Source organism: Henningerozyma blattae, chromosome 10 (genome assembly GCF_000315915.1).
Source record: "Henningerozyma blattae CBS 6284 chromosome 10, complete genome".
Lineage (NCBI taxonomy): Eukaryota > Fungi > Ascomycota > Saccharomycetes > Saccharomycetales > Saccharomycetaceae > Henningerozyma > Henningerozyma blattae.
The window spans coordinates 17,199-37,400 of NC_020194.1; the positions used below are offsets into that span (position 1 = coordinate 17,199).

Consider the following 20,202-nt stretch of genomic DNA (forward strand, 5'->3'; position numbering starts at 1 on the left):
CTTCTAATTCTATCGTAATTTTCTACTTGTACCAGGGTTCCATTTATTATTATTTTCAATCTATATAGTTATATCACCGAACAAAATTTTATACTTTCTATGTATGTTTTTCATTCTGAGTTTAGTATATTTTATTTTGCCCCTTTAATTTTTTTAGTTAATCGATTGTTAATATATTGAGATCATCCGCTTATTTAGGCAATACCAATTTCTTATTTAGGTAATAAAGATATAATATATTTACGTGAATAATAGATCCCTTTATAATGAAAATAAATATCTTTGCAAATAAAATACAGAAGCTATCACACACATATATACATATATATCAGGACTTATATTTTGATAAATCAGAAGGTTGTATGCAATTTGATCAGGCAGCGACATTTAATTATAAACTTTAGTATGATTTTCATTATCAGTTACTTTAGCACTTTCGATCTTAACTTTGACAATGTGAACATTATCACCCTGAATAAATACGCTTGCGTCTGGGTTGGATTTTAGTAGTAGTCTCTTAAAATATTTTGATTCGTCTGTGTCAGGAGCAATCAATAGACCATGCCCCTTAATTGTTGCACTCATTTCGTTTAATTCAGACTGATTCAATTCTTGTAGCAAATTTAACAGTCTGCTAGGATTTGCGGTAGTTATTCCAGATGGATTGTTTAAATTACTCGATGAAGGTTCTGGTGTCGAAGTTTCTGATAAAGTTCTCTTTTTTACAGATAAATTTTTGGCTGTAACCCAGTCGTGAAATAATAAAGAAACATTGGGATTGGTTTTAATATTATTATATTTTTCAGTATTTGCAAATGTAGCAAAAATGATATAATCATTGCCCTTGTTAGCATCAGGGCCAAAAGTCCTAGAAGCGGGTACATAAACATAATTCATTAAGGCAACAGATGGAATGCCATCAGTAGAGGACGTCGCAAGATGAACATACTTAGATGTCTTTATTAAGGATAATAAATGATCAGGGAATTTCTCCGTACAGGACATTTTTTTAACGAGGGGTTGATCTACTGTGCTTTATTTGTTGTTCTATAAATAGGCTGAAGGAAATATCTTGCTCACCTTTCTTTTATATTCGAAATCACCTTTATCTTTTAACCGTTATTATGGTCTGAAACGATAAAGATAGTGTTGAAAATGTCGATATCCTCTTTATAATGTCATGCAAATTCCGTACATTACTAAGCATTGCTATTGAGTTATTTGTCACTCTATTTCTTTCTCATCTAAACGGGTTTCTGTGAAATTTCAAGAAAACGAGATATTTCATAACTCCGACGGGAACAGATAGACATTTCAAGTATATCCATCGGCTATAATTTGGTAAGGCTAAGAATTACGAATAGTTATATTTTAATCTGTATATTAGTGATTACAGACATCTCATCCATTCAATAACCTACAACTTGAGTGTAAAATTAACCATCCCTAAGTATAGTTGGACCAAGACTGCAAAAGTATTTTGCAATCGTTATGGTATTCTGACAAGTCATTTATAGTTGTAATTACATTAAGGAGTTGACCTACTTGACTTACTGTAACACTTTCCCGATCAAATATGGGTGATATATCCTTTGTATTTTCTTTCATTTTTGCGAGAAGCCTGTGTGCTTCATCTTTTTCATTCTGTAAAGGTACTGAATCTCTTTGTACCAAAAGAAGTTGCAGCCTTCTTCTGAATATATTTGCGATTTCTAACTTCCGTTTATTATCCCACATAGGCTTAGGAACTGGCTTAGGCTTTATAATTGGCTTAGTAACTTTATGAGCTGAATTTCCAAGAGTAATAGGATTTGATAATCGATTACCTCGCATGCTTTGCCCTTGTAAATTTCTAGATTGTGCTTTTCCTTCTGAGACTTCTCTAACCGGTTTATTTAGCTCCTCAGAAGATGAAATAATTAGTGTAGGGATATTTGACTTATTTTCTTCAGGCCTGATTTTACGTGGTCTCCCCCTTTTTCTTTTGATAACAGGTGTTACAGGTACCTCCGTTATTATTGGTTGTGGTTCAGACTCAGTTAACATTCCAGGATTAATTTCACTTATAATTTCTTGCTTTTCTTCTTGTGGTATATGCATATTTTGTCTCCTGGTATATTTTCTTTTGGTTCGTGGAACTGCATATAATTCCTTATCCATATGAAATTCAGTTATTGCCTTTGAAGAATCATTCTTAGCAATAATTTTAGAATTCTTTCTCGGATTAGTCTGTTTAATATTGGTATTATTACTTACAACGTTATTTTTAGGCTTATTTATTATGAATGGATCTTCGTGCTCAAGTATAACATCATATCCTTTTAAAATATTTAAACGCTTTTCTGCTTTTAATCGATTTCTAATGAATGATTCTAATCCATTATACTTTTTTGCATGCTTGTAAGCAAGAAGTAAATCAGTACGTGGTTCTTCACTCTTTGTAAAATTACGCAAATATTTGTTTATTATTTCTGGTGTCAGTTTATCTAGTCTTTCCGGATTAGCCCAATAGTAAGTTGGATCATTAAAGAAGCAAATACAAATTCTTCCTGGCTTTGCTCGTTTTAATACGTCTTTACTTAAAAACTGCCTTGGAAAAACGATTGATGGCCACGGATCATAACGACCGACTTTACATAATACCATATCACCCGTTGTCCAATCTTCAGAACTGAACGATTCCTTTTTCCTTGGAACCATAATTCATATATATTGATTATCTTATTTTTCTATCTATTTCAATATATAGTTATAATCATATAATACAGTTGCTTCTTTTTGTTCAGTTGATATAATGAATATAATACTATATATCGTGCTTCTATTTTTATCATATTTTTTCCAAAATTCTTGTATCGGCAATGTTATACATGCGAACTTAAAATTAAGTAGTATTGACGCTATTAAATAATAAATTACAAAACATTCAAAATTTCTTGGAAATTAGTAAATAGTGAATTATATGTTGCACAACTTGAATAAGCACAAAATTTAATTCAAAAAAATTAAGGATTATTCCTTACGAATTCTATATAATTCAAGGATGAAAATTATTTAATGCCACTAGGTAAATGTCTTTTAGGACCACGAGCTCTATTTTTGGTCAGAGATCTTAATGGCTTGGTACAATTTTTATCCAGTTCAGTTGTAGAGCTTGTTGAAGATGAATACTTCGTAGAATTGTCAAATAGTGGAGAATTACCAGAAGAAGTACTGGAACTACTATTATTTGAATCAGACTTAGTAACAGATGATCTGGATGATGTTGAATTTTTCCCATGCATGCGTTGCGCCATTAAAACAGCTTCTAAACTTTCCATAGTTGCAGCTTTTTTAAGTTCGAAAGTATTTTTTGGTACATTAGAGGTTTCTTTAAAAATATCGTCCCTGGCTTGAGATTCATTTGCGATTTTCTTCTTTTCCTTCAGTAGCTGAGCCTTTTTAAGAGCCTCTGGCATCGAGATTTTTCTCTCTGGAACAATAGGCGGTGATTTCAGAGCACTACGCTTATTTATAGTTTCTTCTAACTCCTTAGAAGTATATGAATCTTTGCTTTCAACCAAGGAATTTACAGATTTTTTCAAATGATTGGCTTTTTGCAAAGCTTCAGGTAAAGTTGGCTTTCTCTTCGAAACATTAGGTGCGGTCTTTTTCAGAACAATTTGCTCCTCCATCTTGTCAGTGTTCGGTGTAAGCGACTTGCCTTTAGTATTTGCTCTTTCAATAGATCTTAATTTTGGCAACAATAAATCATTTTTCTTTGGAGGCGGTTTTGGTGGATTTTTGTCTACAGATTTCAAAGTCATTGAACTAAATTCTTTCTCTAATGTGGTCAATTCTTCCTTCGGTTTATCAATCCTTTTTGAACCGTCAATTTTTCTCAAATTTTTTGGCTTTGATGGCAGTTCTGGCTTTAAAGAATTATCTTCCAAGGTATCTGGATTTTTTGAACTTGCAACAGCAGATGTAATAAAACTATCTGATCTTGGAATTTTTCGTGAAGGAGTGGTAGTCTTAGTAGGTGAGGATAAATTTGATTGGGAAGAATGGGGCTCTTTTTTTTGTAACGAGTCAAGGTAATCATATTTATTGGTCCTCAAAGGCGAAACATTTGTAGAAGACATGATTTTTGAGGATTTTTCATTATTATTCATAGATTCCAAAAAGTCTGGATGAGAAGAAGGCTTTAATATTGGAGATGTTGTTTTATTAGTTGATTTTTTTGAAGCATTTGTTAATCCATTTTTAGATAAAGAATCCATAAATCCGATGGGTTTACTTTTTCTGTTTACTGGCGGTAATGGTGATGAACTATTAATATTACTTTCGTTCGTATCTTCAACATTATTATATTTTGAAGGTGTATGTGGGAGTTTTGTCGTTTCTAAAGTATCAATACTTTTAGACGCTGATTTTGCACCTCTGCTCACAACAGGGGGCGGTACTTTTTTAGAATTTAATAGGGAGATTGGTTCAGTATTGGAGATTTTGGAGCTAGATCTGTGCTTAGGTGGTACTTCTGGTTTTATCTTAGCCTCTGATTGAAGTGGATCCATGTTTCTATTATCCAATGCACTTTTCATATCATTTGATACAACTCTGGACGCTTTTTTAGGTAAAGGAGGTGGAATTTTTTTACCTTTATTTGAATCAGAATCCAAATCCAAGTTAGAGTTTGAATCTGTGTCTGATATATAGTTGGAATCAGAATCAGAATCTTGCTCATTATTTGAAAGAACAATTGGAGAACGAGATCTTTCATCTGTAATTCGGATCATATTTTCTAATTTCTCATAATTGATTTTTTCTCTATTTTTAATTTTTAAGTCAGAAAATTGAAAGAAATGATGATTATGATCTCTTTCAGATAGTATGTTGTCTTTTTTATTAACTTGTTCTCTTTCTACATCCTTATTTCTTGACTCTCCTTCAAACTCTGAGATCGATTTATTTCTTCTTCTATTATTTAAACATGCATGCGAATCAACCTTATAGCTTCGTCTTGGTAGAGTAGGTGTGCTTGCACGATCATTTTCATCCTTGTTATTTCCTTTATATTCATTAGATCTATTAATTAATTCGGTACTATTGGTAGTATGTCTCGAATAGTTACGATGATGATGCATATCTATATCAGATTCATATATTTTTCTTGGTTGACCCCTGCTTGGGTATAATTTTCTTTGATCGGCTAAAGTATCTTTGTGATAAGTTTCAACACTAAAATCATTGTCAGTAAATGCATCAGGATTTTGCTTTTTAAGTTTTTGTAATAATATATAATCTTCTTCGGAGATTATATATTTTTTCTTATCATGATCATTCATCTTAGTATCGGTAAACTCTTGAGATGGTCTTATATTTTCAGATTTTCTCTGTGGAGAAAAAGATTTTTCATAATTATAAGCCGATCTATAACTTAGATCATTATAATTATCTCCATTGATGTTTGAATGTGATTGATATTCTTCGTCTTTATCTTCTTCCTCTGGATAGTCCAAATCCTTGCTAGAAAACCTTTTATCTCTTCTGCTACCAGACTTATAGGTGCCATCTAGAATATCTTTAGCTCTTGCTAAGCTTTGCATAGAAAAAGAGGAGCTTAATTTTTTTGGTTTATCAGATACAGGAGGTGGAGCTCTATTATCGATTTTATTATCATATTTTTCAACATAACCTCTCCGTTCATCTAAATCTTCAACTCTATTCAAAAATCATCCAATTCTTCATTCTCACGATATAAAGGTCTCGAGTAGTTACGATTATTATTACGAACTGACATGAATAAAATACTCGTAATATATAATATAAAATAAAAATTTCAACGAAAAAGGAACAATGAATTATATGCTTTTTTATTTTTGGCTAATAAAATTGAAGTTTATTTTTATCAGGAAAACGTAAACAAAAAACTACAGTAACATCAAAAGACTCGAAGGAGATGAGTAGGATGATCAATATTGTCCTAGTGTTACTTTAAAATCTTCAAAGAAGACATGCTGTATTAATCTTTTGTTGTAAAATATTTAATCAGAGTTTTCCCCCCAAAATCTATTTTCTTTTGGCCATATTTGACATTGCGGGAAAACTGAAAAAATGAAATTTTGTGGAATTAAAAGAGTAAAAATATAAGCGTTAAAAATAAGAAAATTACATTACGTTCAAAAAAATTGTTATGTAACAAAGAGGCTAGAAATAGCTCACATATTTGCAATGAATATGCTTGACTTGGTTGTCACAAGGAGGACATAAATCATAATACATATATTTATTTTAATAAAGTACTTATGTATATATATAAATGAGAAAGGATAAATAAATTCTTTAAAGAAATGAAGAAAAAGCATACAATAGAAGATAAGGATGAAAAAAGTTCAAAGCAGTAGTTAATAAAGATGTTATTAGTTCTTAGAAGGCAGAATAGAGACCGTGTAATCAAAAAAAAACAAATAAACCAGCATTAATATATAGGACTATTATTAGAAGTAGTGATATTAACAGTGGTAGCATATGCCCATCTATTTATTTTGTATTGTAATATTGTGCGGTCTATCATATTAAATTGCAAAACTATTGCGTTGTAATTGGAATTGAAAGATCTATTATCTTTACTATATGTTCATTTTACTAACGCAATTCAATAGAAGGCTTTCTTCTGGTTAAATAAACTTGGAACCCACAGAAAATGAAAAACATTAAATAAACCAAGGCAGCAAGATAAACTGTATGTGCCACTGCTGGACCATCCTCTGGATCATTAATAGAACCAACCATAGATTCATGACTTATGCTGAAAAGATGACCAATAACAGACAAAATCACTACACCAAAAGCAGATAGTACAGTGCAGAACCAAGCATTTCCAGTCTAAAAATGGTAAAAACCAATACATATAATTGTGAGAGGATTAAAAAAGTTAGTAAAATTGCTCATGTTTGGTAATGAAAAAGCAAGTGCAGTGAGCACCAGGAAACAGAAAGGGATTACGACATACTGATACGACGGGTTTCATGGTCAAGTGTTGTATATATGTAGATATGCGATAATAAGAATAATGATCTTATTTGTATGCTTCAATGAGAAACAAACTGTAATGCAAAATCTTCTCCATTGTGTACTTTTTTCAAGGTTCTGGTAGTCAAGTATTTATTATTTTCAATTCCTTCAAAAGACTTCGGAGAAATTCGGCTCGCAATGAATTTTTCGAAGAACATTTTACGATGGACATTTTCGTATTGAATATTTAAACTATCACATACCCTAAAAGCACTATTTTAAAAAACAAGACGTCTATTTATAATTGATAGTTTGGCAATGTATCATCCAGTGACTTCTATATAACTATCCAGGAACCAATTACATATTTTGATTTTGTAACTTAAGTAATAAACATCAAAAAAAAACTGATTTTAGCCATTATGCGTTGACAATTAGTTATTAAACCAATGTATCATACAGGACCAATAGCAAATTTCAAAGTATTCTTTAAGTCCATATTAACCAAACTGAAAATGCCTCTTTTATTTGTGAAAAATAACTTTAATGTGTAGAATGCCTTCACAATAACAAAATAGTACGACCATGTGCTAGATATCTTAGGAAAGCTCTTGAATTATAGGAACACAAGAGTGTGGAATTATTAAGTAACTAAGAGTGTACAGATATTTGCCATGTCCCATTGCTACTAATTAGTATTACAATTAATAGAGAATACCGTCTTAAAAGAGGGCTTACCAAAAAGACAATTACTTTAGCAATTTATCACTATTAAAGAAGTTTAATATTTAATATATGTGCTACAACATGCTTACACCCAACCAAGGCTCTTCGATTTGTTTATTCATATGCTCTTCCCCATATTAATCTCGGACGTACTAAATCAAATATCTTACAAGCAGCAACTTTATCAAAAGAGTAAGATGAAATCTTTTATTTAGCTAGTGGAGATATATTTAGCTCATACAAGTTTATCCGGCTAGTAATAATTATATATATTAGACCCTAGTAAAAAACAATAATTTCTTCAAGACAGTAATAAATAATAATAAAAAATTATCTTTCTATTTCCTTTTTCTTATATATATATTTGATACAGCTAATATAGATTACATTCGATATACTGCTGTTTATATATAGGTGAGCTTGCTTGTTCTAACCTAGTCTGCGTATAAAAAATGCTGAAGCATCCCCTCGTAAGGCAATTCTGAACGATAATTAGATAGCAAGACTGGTAGCATATATTGAGTTGATCAAAACTGTAATATATTCTTAAATCAAGAATATCATAATGTTGATAGAGATACATATATCAAATAGGAAATTTCTAATTAAAATTAGCAAATTATTACTTGCATACCTACACTCTAATAGGAAGAACCAGAGCTAGTATTCTTAGAATTAATTAGATAGTGGCGGAATAATGATAAAGATAGCCTGTTTCTATAGCATAAATTCGATATACTAATTTTATCTACCAAATTGAGTCTTTTCTGATAAATATTATCAAATAATTGATCAAAAGTATAAGTTCCGGCAATTGACTTAACATAAATAAAGTTTGATCAAGCGGTGAATAGCTTTTTATTCAATTCATATATATTTTCATTGCAGAATTGTACCGATTGATAATCAATTATTTATGAATTATCTGATAAATACAAATGAAGAACTTGAACTATACAAGCTATCACTTGCATTAATGTATCAATAGATTTGGATTTATCTAAGATAAAACAGATATTTGTGGAAGTAGTTCAACTTAACTGGATGGAGTTGTTCTCTTTATGATATCTTGAACACTTGGATCCAAATCCGGAAATTCTTCGATAATTTTTTCTGCTAGTGAGTCTCTTAATTGTTGTAATCCATGCATTTTTGCCCTTTGATATTGATTAGATCGACGGATTGCTTCTACAAATTCTCTTGTATAAATATCAGGATTTCTACCATCTTCAATGTATTGGACAACTTCTAACGGGATGTTTATATTCTGTAGCTGAGATTCAGGATCATTACTAATTTGATTTAATTTTAATAGTCTATCAACATTTCGTTTTAAATTTGTTACCATCCCTTGAGCTGCTTCTTTAGTTCCAGGAAAATCATAAACGGAAACACCCAATTCAATAAATGAATCAACAATGGAAGCAACTTGTTGTTCAGTGTTGGTTAAATCTTCCTGTAAAGCAGTTAAATTTTGTTTAAGTGCTATATTTTCATTCGACATTTTTATTTTAAAGTATCAATATGTTTGAATTAACAGGTTGAATATTGTAGTATATTTTCAATAAGTTGCTTATAAAGTATACCTCTCGTAAAAAAATACAATATCATAATATATTCGTTTGAATTTATATTAACATGGATTTTATAATATTCCGGAGCCGAAATTTTTCGACATAATGTTACGTGTGCCAGTAAATTGTAGTTGAAATATTTACAGTTAAAAATAACATAGACAATATAACAATGTGTCTTTAAGATAACATCTGTTGACGGAAAAATTTTTAAATCTTGAAGAGTATATTATTTAAAGAATCTAAAGTATCTAAAGTTATTTATTAATAAATCTTTCAATATAAAATAAGTAATAATTATAGGATTGAAAGATTTTTCGAAGAGGAGAGTCTGAAAATAATTTGAAATATAATAATAATTTGAAATATAATAATAAAAGTAATAATAGTAATAATAATAGTAATAATAATAGTAATAATAATAGTTTTAGTAGTAGTAGTAGTAGTAGTAGTAGTAGCAGTAGTAGTAGTAGTAGTAGTAGTAGCAATCAGACAGAGATAAAGAAAAAATAAGTAGTTGGACCTAGAATAAAGATAGAAAGGTAGATTGTAAAAAATAATATCGCGGGACAATAGTTATAATAGTAGTAGTGAAATGGGATAATGTAAATAAAAGTATTAGGATAATATAAAAAATAGAAACAGAATAAAAAATAAAGAAAGAAAATGGGAGTAAAATAGCGATTTCAAAAAAATATCAGGATTTGTCAAACTAACAATATTTTAAATGATGAAAAAAAGTATCAATCATGTGAAGGAAAAACAATTAATAATGCATCGATGTATATATATTTATTAGAGGAAACAAAAATAAGGATTACAAAGTTAAGTCTCGTTTAACAAAAAAGAAGCGGTTGGCGGAATGAAAGAGAAATATTAATGGTCACATAAGAAATTTTATTATAATAGAACACACTTCTTCATCTTTTTCTTTTCACCATTTTTTTTGGTTTTCTTGTCCTTTGATTTACCAGTTGCCTTTTGCTTACCTAACAAAGATGCTTGAGTAGCAGCTTCAAAAACCTCTCTAACACCATAACCAGTTTTAGCAGAACATTCAAAATATCCGGTAGCACCAATTTGATCAGCTACTTCTTGACCTTCTGCTGTAGTTACTGGTTGTTGACCTTGCTCTTGCAAGGCAGCAAGAACTTGGTTATCGTTTCTTAAATCAACTTTGCAGCCAACCAAAATAATTGGTACGCCTTGACAGAAATGTAAAACTTCAGCTATCCATTTTTCTTGAACATTTTCTAATGAATCTGGAATATCAATAGAAAAACATATTAACACAACATTAGAATCAGGGTAGGATAAAGGTCTTAATCTATCGTAATCTTCTTGACCAGCAGTATCCCATAACGCTAATTCCACACGACGTCCATCGACTTCGACATCAGCCACGTAATTTTCAAACACTGTTGGAACATAAACTTCTGGAAATTGACCTTTAGAAAAAACAATCAATAGACATGTTTTACCACATGCACCGTCCCCGACAATGACTAATTTCCTTCTAATACTGGCACCTGCTTGTTGTGACATTATATTTATTTTTGATAGAATATTAAATTGTGTTAATGCACTAGAGTAACTAACAAGCCTCTTTATTAACAGTACGTTGCTCTTTTTTCGTTGGAAGAGTTATTTATTAAGCAAAACTAAAAGGTTCAATTAGATCTTAATCTTGATGATATAACTAATTACTGTGCTTAAGCTTCTTAATGACTCTTTAATTTAAGTTGACAAATAATATACTGTCACTTAATCTAGATTTTTCTAAATTATCAGATTCTTGGTAGTTTTCTTAAATTATAACACTTGCCAAGTAGCTAATTTGACACTTTTCAAGATCACAATAAAACTTTGAAAACTATAATCGATAAAAAGGTAATATAAGGACTAATTAAAAGGCTTCTATTAATGATAGAATTAATCCTAGAAAAATCGAATCTCGTGCTAGCCTTTCGCAACCTCAAAACACCCTAAAATTACTTCCAAATCTGCAATTCTATCACTTTCTCAAAGTCATCCCTGGTATAATTTCTTCTCGATCTTGCTTGTCCTTTGGGAAATTTTCAAACGCGGTTTCCGAAATTCCAGAAGAAGCATAGATTTCACAAAATCATGATGTGCGGGTAACTAAAAATGAACTGGCGTCACATTAGTGTAAGCAATTAGTAATACCAAATATATGATAAATAAAAAATATATATGAGCAAATAGTTCAGGCGGGCATAATACAATTAAAGGTATTTTCAAGTACATGCTATTTGAGTAAATATAACCATTGTGGGTACTTTAAGGGTATATAGTAATTGTAAGAAAATTTAAGCAACCTCTGCTTGTGCCTTAGGGTCCGGCTTAGTACTAGAATCTTTCTCTGGATCTTTGGAAAGAATCCTCAAGGGTGAAGTAAGTCTTGCATGGGAACTACCAGATTTAGTTAATTTTGTCCCGATCAGTTTACCAGATTGATGAACTATGGCCTTAATAACTGTCTTTTTCAAATGTTGAAATATTTCTAACAACATAAGAACTTGGTTAGAGTAGTGTAAGGCAGGGAACTTGAAAATAAAGTTTGACACGTTCGCTAACCTCATAGTACCTTTACCTCTGTAACTGATGCACAGTTTAAATCCGTTCAAAGTCATCTTATTAACAATCAGATATGTAGCAGAACGCTCAATTATTTCATTCAATTCTTCATTTAACTCTGTAGAAACTGAAGGTTCTTCATCTATTATATCTAACTTAGATATTTTGCTATTTGAAATAATTGTTTCAGTGGTATCATCATCATTATTCAAAGAATTCATCTCATCTGGATAAAGCCAAGATATGATTTTACGAATTCTTTCCTCTTCAATATGAAGATCTATGCCAGTTATAAATGTTTCAGCGTGCTGAACAAATGTTATACCACCAACAGGCTTACCAAGTGACCATGTTATAGACACCAACGGCTTCTCTATTGATGGTTTATTATTCCTTCTTCTAAGTATATCAATCTTGGATTCATACTTCTGTAAAATTTCGTGATAAATAACGTTCTTTTCAGCATCATAGATTGCAATATCTTTGATATCCAAAGAATTTTGGTTGGCACCTGATGCATGAGAAGTTCTTTCCAAACCAATCTTATCAACGAAGGCATTGATAAATGCACTACCGTCCCTGTTTAACATATGTAAGTTAATTTTTTTAACTTTAATATCCCATATTGTGAAATGTTGTAAGTCATCTCTGGCTTTACATCTATCACTGAAAATTTTCATAAGCATATAAAGCCTTAGCATCTGGAGCAATCTTTCATTATGCATATTAACTAAATCCACTTTACCAGCGTCATCTAACAAAGACTGCTTAAACAGTAATTCGTGTTGTAGCATTCTTAGCAATTTAACATTTGAACTTAGTTGATTTGCTGTCCAATGCATTTGAGTAAAATCGCTTGTATCGTAACCAATTTTCAATTTTTCAATTTTTTTGTTCAATTCATTATTTTCACTATCAGAATATACAATTAGTTTCTTAAACACATCATATGCTGATATATAACTCCTTGAATCAGAAGTAATAGTGACATCAGGTAAAAATCCTCTAATTCTATCTCTCAATAGGTGTTTTGAAGAGCCCAAGATTGTAGCTACCTGTGGAACCTTATCGAAGAAAAAAACAATTGAAAGTTTTTTTACCATGGCTTCAGACTCTAATGGGGTAGGCTCCAGACAGATTTCAAGTCCTAACCAAGGTGGCCATTTTTGATTCTTACTATGTCCATAGGGATTATCATCAAAGAATAATCTGAAAAAATTGCGATATTCATCTTTATGGAAAACAAATACGTTACCCCCTTCCATATATAAACCATACCTAGTAAGAATAACATTTTCGTTCGTAACATCTCGTTCGCTCCGTGAATCAAATGACACAGCTTTTAATTTTATAACTGGAGCAGCAACAATGACACAATTATCTTGTTTTATATCAGTCATAAATTGGACTTGAGGGGCAATAAGTTCAACGATCATATCTGAATAGAAGGCATGGGAGCAACCACATAAGATTTCAGTCATACCGTTTTTGAAAATCTCCAATAAAGCAGTAGACGTTGTATTTCCAGAACTTGATTCATACGCCCAATCACACTTAGATTTTTTTTGTTCAAACTTAGGTCCAGACGAGTCCTTAAATGATCCTTCTATCTTTTCTAACATCTCATCAAAAATCCTCAACGATTTTTGCATTTCAAAAGCATAGAAATCCTTTCGTAAAGAAAAATAGTTCAAATACTTGTATAGAATGTCTCTATTCATTATGTTACATTTCAATAACATGTTCATCAATAAGAATCTATTTTGAAAACCATCTTTAACATTTTTTGGTTTATACAAAGATTTGATGATTGGATAATTGTATTTATATTCTGATTCAGGACTAGCTATTTGTTTAGACAATGTGTCCATATCATCACATAACAAATTAACATTTTTCACGGCTTCAATTGTATCCTTTAGCAATTTCTTCGAAGCACTACTTTTATTCTTTTTAATGGCTTCTCTAACTTCTTCTTCAGATGCTTGCAAAGTTGCTAGTCTACTTCTAATTAAACACTTACCAGAACTTAATTGTGACCCCAAGGTACAATCATGAGATATGTCGTTTCTAAAAGGTTTAATTTTTTCAAAAGTCTTAGGATTTCTTTGGAAGTCATCCCCATAACTAGCGCGCTTTTGATACAAAAATTGTGGAGAATAAAGTAATGGGCTAATATAAACATGTGGTACATAATTTTCAACGTTGATAAAATACGCCTCATTGAAATCTGTAGGATCATACCAAGACATATCATTATCAAATATATCAAATTTACCTTCCCCAATTTCTTCCATATACTTAACCTTATTAAACTTGGCCATAAGACACCTAACATCAATACCAAACATGCTGAAATCACCTTCTAAAAATTTTAATTGCAAGTATGTCTTCCTTTGATCTAATTCTTTGTTATAAGTAGTAACAGCTTCTTTTCTTTGATGCAAGTCCATAACAAATCTTGCAACTTTTGCTTTTACCCCTGCAAATTCAGTAACTTCTAAGTAGTTTCTTTTCAAGATAGAATCCGTGTCAACATTACTTTGAATATTAGATATAAAGAATGGTGAGACATCTGCATGATAAGACATAGTTGTAAGGGATACTCCAAACTTAGGAGCCAATGTGTCAGTATTCCAAATGGGGCCTCTGCGGGCGTTGGTATTCCCTGAAAAGGATTGCCACCATTCTAAAAATGTTTGAACACCACTTGGTGTTAATTGCATAGCATTATATGCCGTATCTGAGTTTGATAACAAAGTAAAGGACATATGAATAAAATCACTTCTAAAACCAGCATATGAGTCATGCTTAGATATATCTTCAATATATATTGGATTAGATAATCTTGTTTCATAATGGGGTTTAAAATCAAAAGTTCTATCACCTTTAGAATTCGTTCTTTCGAAAATAAAACCAATACTTAATGTCATACCACCCGAAAGTTTAATACCTGTCTTTTCAATAAATTCCTTTTCCATTTTGGCCATGTCTGCCCTTAAAGATTTATTCGTTTCTGGTTCTAAGAAGTAATAATACGATGCACAATGCTGTAAATTGGTATCATCTTTATTTGGAATAAATATAGCTTCTGAACTTGGCTTTGACCAAATCAATAAGGGTCTAGCAAAATGATTAGGTATACTGAAATGAACTGTATCAGCGGAGCATGATAAGAACTTTTTTGGATCATTATCCATATTGCAGTTTAGAACCACATCCCCGGCAAACCCTAAGATAAAACCAGCATCCTTACCACCTAATTTATAAGGGCTTTTAGAACCTTTTAAATTCACATTAAATTTACCTTGGTTTAGCCAAGATACCTTTACCCTTGCATGGAACATATATCTAATTTTATCCCAGAAGCCTGTTTTCTTTGATGGATCCAAGGGAGGTTTTGAGAAATGGTCTACAGTTTGCATTGTTTGTTGAATGGCTGGTGAGTAAGAATCGCACCATGTAACTGTCGTTGTTGCTTTTGAATGGATATCAAATTTTAAGTCAGTGAATATTTTTACGCTAGTAATTGTCCTTGGAACTAATAATGAATAATAGTTATCTTGATTTTCTACAATAATTGATGGTACTAGTGGTACAAAAACTGTTCTGATTTCATGATCTGATTTAATCATATCTTCTGCCACTATGAAATCCCCATAAATTCTTATTGATTCATTTAATTCATATTGAGTTGAAGTTAAAGGTGGAATATATATAAAGGGTAATGGATAATCCTTTAAATGCCATCTAATTTCACTAAATTTTGCATCCAAATGTATTGGAAACATAATTGAGTATTCAGTTTCTTTTGGAACACCCTTACCAACGTCATGGATAAAAGTGGGAATATTTTTGATACCACATTTTGGTTTAAATATATCTATATTAATCGAATCAATTATTAAAGTTGATAAAAACGGGCTTGTAATGAAATCCAAAACTTTTTTATTCAGGTCGTCAGGAATTTTAGAGTAATCAATGTTACCCCAAAGATATGGAAAATTAGTAAAGAATTGCTCCTTTTCCTTATGCTTATAACTTTGAATTCTTTTAATCCAGGAAGTGGAAAGATTTTCTAACAATATCATAAAATTTTTTTCATTTTCTTCAGATATATAATCCAGATCCTCATCATTGCGTAATTTATTTTCATTAGAAATATTATTTGTATTTTTCTCCATTCTCGATTTTCTTTTTGCAGATCCATATCTCTTATTACTATGAAGACCGTTTTTAGTGAATCCATTTGATATATGATTGATTTTAAACATCTTACTAAAACAACACAGTTTGTTAAAGACATCTACAGGTTTTGTACACTTCTGAATTTCTTGATTACCTTTCTTCTTTGGTGTAGAAGCTAAATTAAATTCTGCAATTTTTGCTAATCTCGAACGTTGCTCTTCTAAACCGATTTGGAAAATCATGCTTAATTGAGCTTCAAAAGGATCATCATCAAAGCTTAATATACCTTTTTGCGATTTTAATTTTATTTTTGGTAGTGATGGGGTCTTTACAACAGTTGGAAAAATGACTAAATTATTGTTCGAAGTCTTAAAAGAATACAACATTTGTTTAAAAGATTTTACAATTGTAGTAATATTATCAAATAATTGATACATTTCAAATTTATAAGGTATTGAGAAATGCCACGATTCATTTTCCATTATAACAGAAGGTAAAATATCTTCATAATTTTTAAAATCGTTTGCAATTTGATCTTTCAACATTTCTTTATCAACTTTAATAGAGTATCTACAAATAGTTAACATTCTTGCCCAAGAATTTGGTACAGTAGGTGATTCAGTTAATAGTCTGAAATACTCACCAGAAATACTTATTTCGGATAAATTCTTAATATTAATAAACGTTTGCATAGTTTCAAATTTTGTCTTTAATCCATTGGGCATAGAGAATATTTGACTTAAGATATCAAAACAACATCTAATTTCTACCATAGATTTAAATTCATTCCAATCAATTAAGCTTAAAATTGCGCGTTTTTTCTTTTTATTTGCTTTTAAAGTTTTTAAATAAGTCTTTGCCCAAGGCTCATATTTTGTAGATTTATTAATTGAGCCAAAAATTTGGTTTAAAGTATGAATTCCTGAAATAATTAAAAATGCATTAACTAAGCAAAAGACTGCATCAATTTTTTTATTATCTATTTGAACGATTATTTTATTTCTATTATTATCAGAGGTTAAAAATTCATCCATATCTGGAAATATTCTAATTGATAAGACCTGAATTTTAGATATAGTTTTAAATTCTAATTGGTCCGAAGAAGAAATCTTAGTTGGCTCATATATTACACTTGAAATAATATTATCAATTAAAATATTTAATAGCCATAGGTGATTTATCTTCGTAGATTCACTTGAAGAAATGTTATCTAAAGAATTAATAGAAGAGGTGGTGGAAGAAAGCTGGGTATCATTTGAATTATCAATTTTGACCATTTTGGGTTGTTCCGTATCTATTTTATTATAAATTTGAGTATAATCACCAGTTAACGATATTTGAAGAGAATTAATTTTATTATGATATTTTCTTAATTTGCCATTAACTAAATCTTTTGGACTTTGAGAAGATAAATTTTGGAAAATTTCATTGGGCATAAATACAGATCTTGCACCAAGAGTCAAAGTAATATTATTAAGAGACAGTTTAACATAATCGAAATATGAGGGTAATGAATCGAAAATCAAATCTTTTAAAATCATTTTACTATCGGTTATAGATATATCTTTATCTAAAGAGCTATCATTTATTGAATTATTTTTTGAATTATTTTGTAATTTATTTGCAAAGGATTCATATAAATCTTTAAAATAAATTTGATCTAAATTTAATAATTCTTTATCGATTTTTTCAATCATTCTACTTAAAGTTACCATTGTTTTCAACTCAGATAAATCTATATCAATAGTATTTAAATTACCATCTAATTTCATTAAAACATTTGGCTTAATATTTATCAATTGAGTTAAAGATATATTATTCAATTGTAAAATATTTGTTCTTGTACTTGTATTTTTTTCCATATTAAAGATTCTATGTTGAATCTTGAAATTTAATAAGTTGAAATTATTTTGAATATAATAATGAATTTGTTCCTTTGATGATGGATCAAAATTATTTTTTTTAACAAACCTTTTGGAATTATATTGAAATATTAATTCTGAAAATTTAATGATAATCATATTTTTTTCAACTTTATCATCAATATCTTTATTGTAATCATTAATTAAATTATCATCTGTTACCATAAATTTTGGATCTTTAATTGAGAATTCTAAATTAATTAAAGGTAACATACATTTAAAGATGGAAAAAAAAATAATTTTCAAATTCAATAAATTTTTATTTTGAATTTTTTCATTATCAATTGAATTTGGGTCAATAAAGATAGAATTAAACATCTTTAAATTTTGACAAAATGATTTGTAAAATGAATAATTCAAAAGATTAATATCAAAAACTGGAGATGAAATTTGGAATTTGAGATTACATATGGCATTATTGAAGGAACCTTTCGTATAAGCACAAAATTTGGAAGATAATAAATTAGTATGTCCAAATAAAAAAATATTCGGGATTTCAAAAATTTTTAATAAATTTTTTTGTAAATTCTTAATTGTTTTATCCATCTTCCTTAAAGTAACCAAACAAAAGTTGAACCTTGAAATATTACAATTTAATTGATAAGGATGATCATTTGTTTTATAATATAGATTAAAACCGGGCATTTCACTTTCGAATATTCTGATATTCAAATTAATATCACTTGCCATTATTTGATAAGTTAAAAAATTGTTTAGATTCGATAAATCTTTAATCTTTGTAATTAAAATATCTTTGATTATAAATTTATCCATAGTAAAACGTACTTGATCAATTAATCTTAAAGATTTGGAAAACTCTATTAATTTTAATTTGAAATTTTGAACGCCATTAATAATCTCTTCTTCTGTGAAAAATTCATGGATACCATTTGGTGCAAGTAAAGGATTCTTTTTCAAATTATGATACGATTCCTGAGAAAATTTTCCATGGCCATCAGTAGTTAAATTTTCATTAATATTTAAAGCATTAGAATTATTTTTCAATATCAAACTCAAGGGTAATTCTACATTCCCCAACTTCAACTCTATTATGAAATTCTTGAAGATATCTGAGTTATCTAAATTTAATAAACTGGAAGTAGAAAATATGAAATCGTTTAATAATAAATCTTGATCCAAGAACAGATTTCTACCCAAGATATCAATTAAAACTTTACCATCATGACTAGTAGTAAGCCCACCACGTAAAACTTTTTGCCAATTGAAAAATACCCTTAACAGCTGCATTTTCAACATTTTACCGCCCAGGACAGAATTACTATTTTGGGAAGGAAGTTCCGTCCTTTGCCTCTTATACAACGGAGAAATGATTCCCGATATAATAGATGAATACAAACAATGAGATTTTCCACAGTTTGCCTTTGAAACACTATCCAGGGGTATATTAATATCATTGATGAGAAAGATAAAGTCGTTGAGATATCGAAGTATTTTAGGGAGGTAAGGCACTAGCCAAGCAGGCAATTGAGATATTTCACTTGTAGGTCTAGTAGTGTTGGTAGTGTCAGCAGCAATAATATCCTTGCCATCCTTACCTTTAGCTTCCTTGTCCTTATTTTTCAATGCTACATCTTTTAAGGTAACTCCAGTAAAAATGAATCGCTTTTTGAAAATATTTATTTGTATGAGATCTATTTGTACCTTGTCTCTGACATTCAACCCACAGATAGTCAAGTTACAAGGGTTGAGAAGGTTGATGAACTCTACATGAATATTAAACTTGTACCAACAGTAGAGATTAGCAATAGCAACGCAGACAAACGAGCAAATTAGAATATAAGATATTCGATAGAAGAGGGATATAGACAGCATAATGTGGGAATGTGGGGTGGAACGGAGCGGGTATAGTTATGTGTATGGGTATTTTTATATTATTCTAGTGTTAAAATTCTAGTACAATTTATTGAAATGCAAAGATGGATTATTGATTAAAGTATTGTCTAGTCATTATTCATTTTGAAAAGCAGATTGTCCTTAATATCATGAAGGCTCTTTGTCAGAAAACTTTCCAGTTTCCCCAGAATCCGCATGGAGCATCAATTGCAGTCCGCGGAATCTGATTGCAGATGGTGTGAGAATTCGGATGGACGCTCTGTTCGGGGATTTCTCAGGCCAGGGATTTTCACCAAAAATGGTAACGATTCCTCGAGAGGGTTGTCACAAAATGTAGGGTTTGT

At 30.2% G+C, this 20,202-nt stretch overlaps 7 protein-coding genes across 7 annotated transcripts; all 7 read right to left on the reverse strand.

Moving 5' to 3' along the window:
* Positions 1–387: 387 nt before the first annotated feature.
* On the reverse strand, positions 388–1,005 carry TBLA0J00150 (pyridoxal 5'-phosphate synthase; the record flags this gene model as incomplete). Its single annotated transcript, XM_004182487.1, has 1 exon — positions 388–1,005. One exon carries the CDS (start codon positions 1,003–1,005, stop codon positions 388–390), a length of 618 nt encoding a protein of 205 aa, XP_004182535.1.
* Positions 1,006–1,446: 441 nt separating this feature from the next.
* Positions 1,447–2,700, reverse strand: TBLA0J00160 (uncharacterized protein; the record flags this gene model as incomplete). The annotated part of the gene is made up of 1 exon (XM_004182488.1): positions 1,447–2,700. The coding sequence occupies one exon, from the start codon at positions 2,698–2,700 to the stop codon at positions 1,447–1,449; it is 1,254 nt and encodes a 417-aa protein (XP_004182536.1).
* A 350-nt stretch (positions 2,701–3,050) lies between these two features.
* BSP1 (Bsp1p) lies at positions 3,051–5,588 on the reverse strand (the record flags this gene model as incomplete). The annotated part of the gene is made up of 1 exon (XM_004182489.1): positions 3,051–5,588. The coding sequence occupies one exon, from the start codon at positions 5,586–5,588 to the stop codon at positions 3,051–3,053; it is 2,538 nt and encodes an 845-aa protein (XP_004182537.1).
* A 1,039-nt stretch (positions 5,589–6,627) lies between these two features.
* On the reverse strand, positions 6,628–7,012 carry TBLA0J00190 (uncharacterized protein; the record flags this gene model as incomplete). The annotated part of the gene is made up of 2 exons (XM_004182490.1): positions 6,628–6,867; positions 6,995–7,012. The coding sequence occupies 2 exons, from the start codon at positions 7,010–7,012 to the stop codon at positions 6,628–6,630; spliced, it is 258 nt and encodes an 85-aa protein (XP_004182538.1).
* Positions 7,013–8,758: 1,746 nt separating this feature from the next.
* On the reverse strand, positions 8,759–9,226 carry NUT2 (mediator complex subunit NUT2; the record flags this gene model as incomplete). The annotated part of the gene is made up of 1 exon (XM_004182491.1): positions 8,759–9,226. One exon carries the CDS (start codon positions 9,224–9,226, stop codon positions 8,759–8,761), a length of 468 nt encoding a protein of 155 aa, XP_004182539.1.
* Positions 9,227–10,196: 970 nt separating this feature from the next.
* Positions 10,197–10,841, reverse strand: TBLA0J00210 (Rho family protein; the record flags this gene model as incomplete). The annotated part of the gene is made up of 1 exon (XM_004182492.1): positions 10,197–10,841. One exon carries the CDS (start codon positions 10,839–10,841, stop codon positions 10,197–10,199), a length of 645 nt encoding a protein of 214 aa, XP_004182540.1.
* A 785-nt stretch (positions 10,842–11,626) lies between these two features.
* Positions 11,627–19,837, reverse strand: TBLA0J00220 (uncharacterized protein; the record flags this gene model as incomplete). Its single annotated transcript, XM_004182493.1, has 1 exon — positions 11,627–19,837. One exon carries the CDS (start codon positions 19,835–19,837, stop codon positions 11,627–11,629), a length of 8,211 nt encoding a protein of 2,736 aa, XP_004182541.1.
* Between the last annotated feature and the right edge of the window lie 365 nt (positions 19,838–20,202).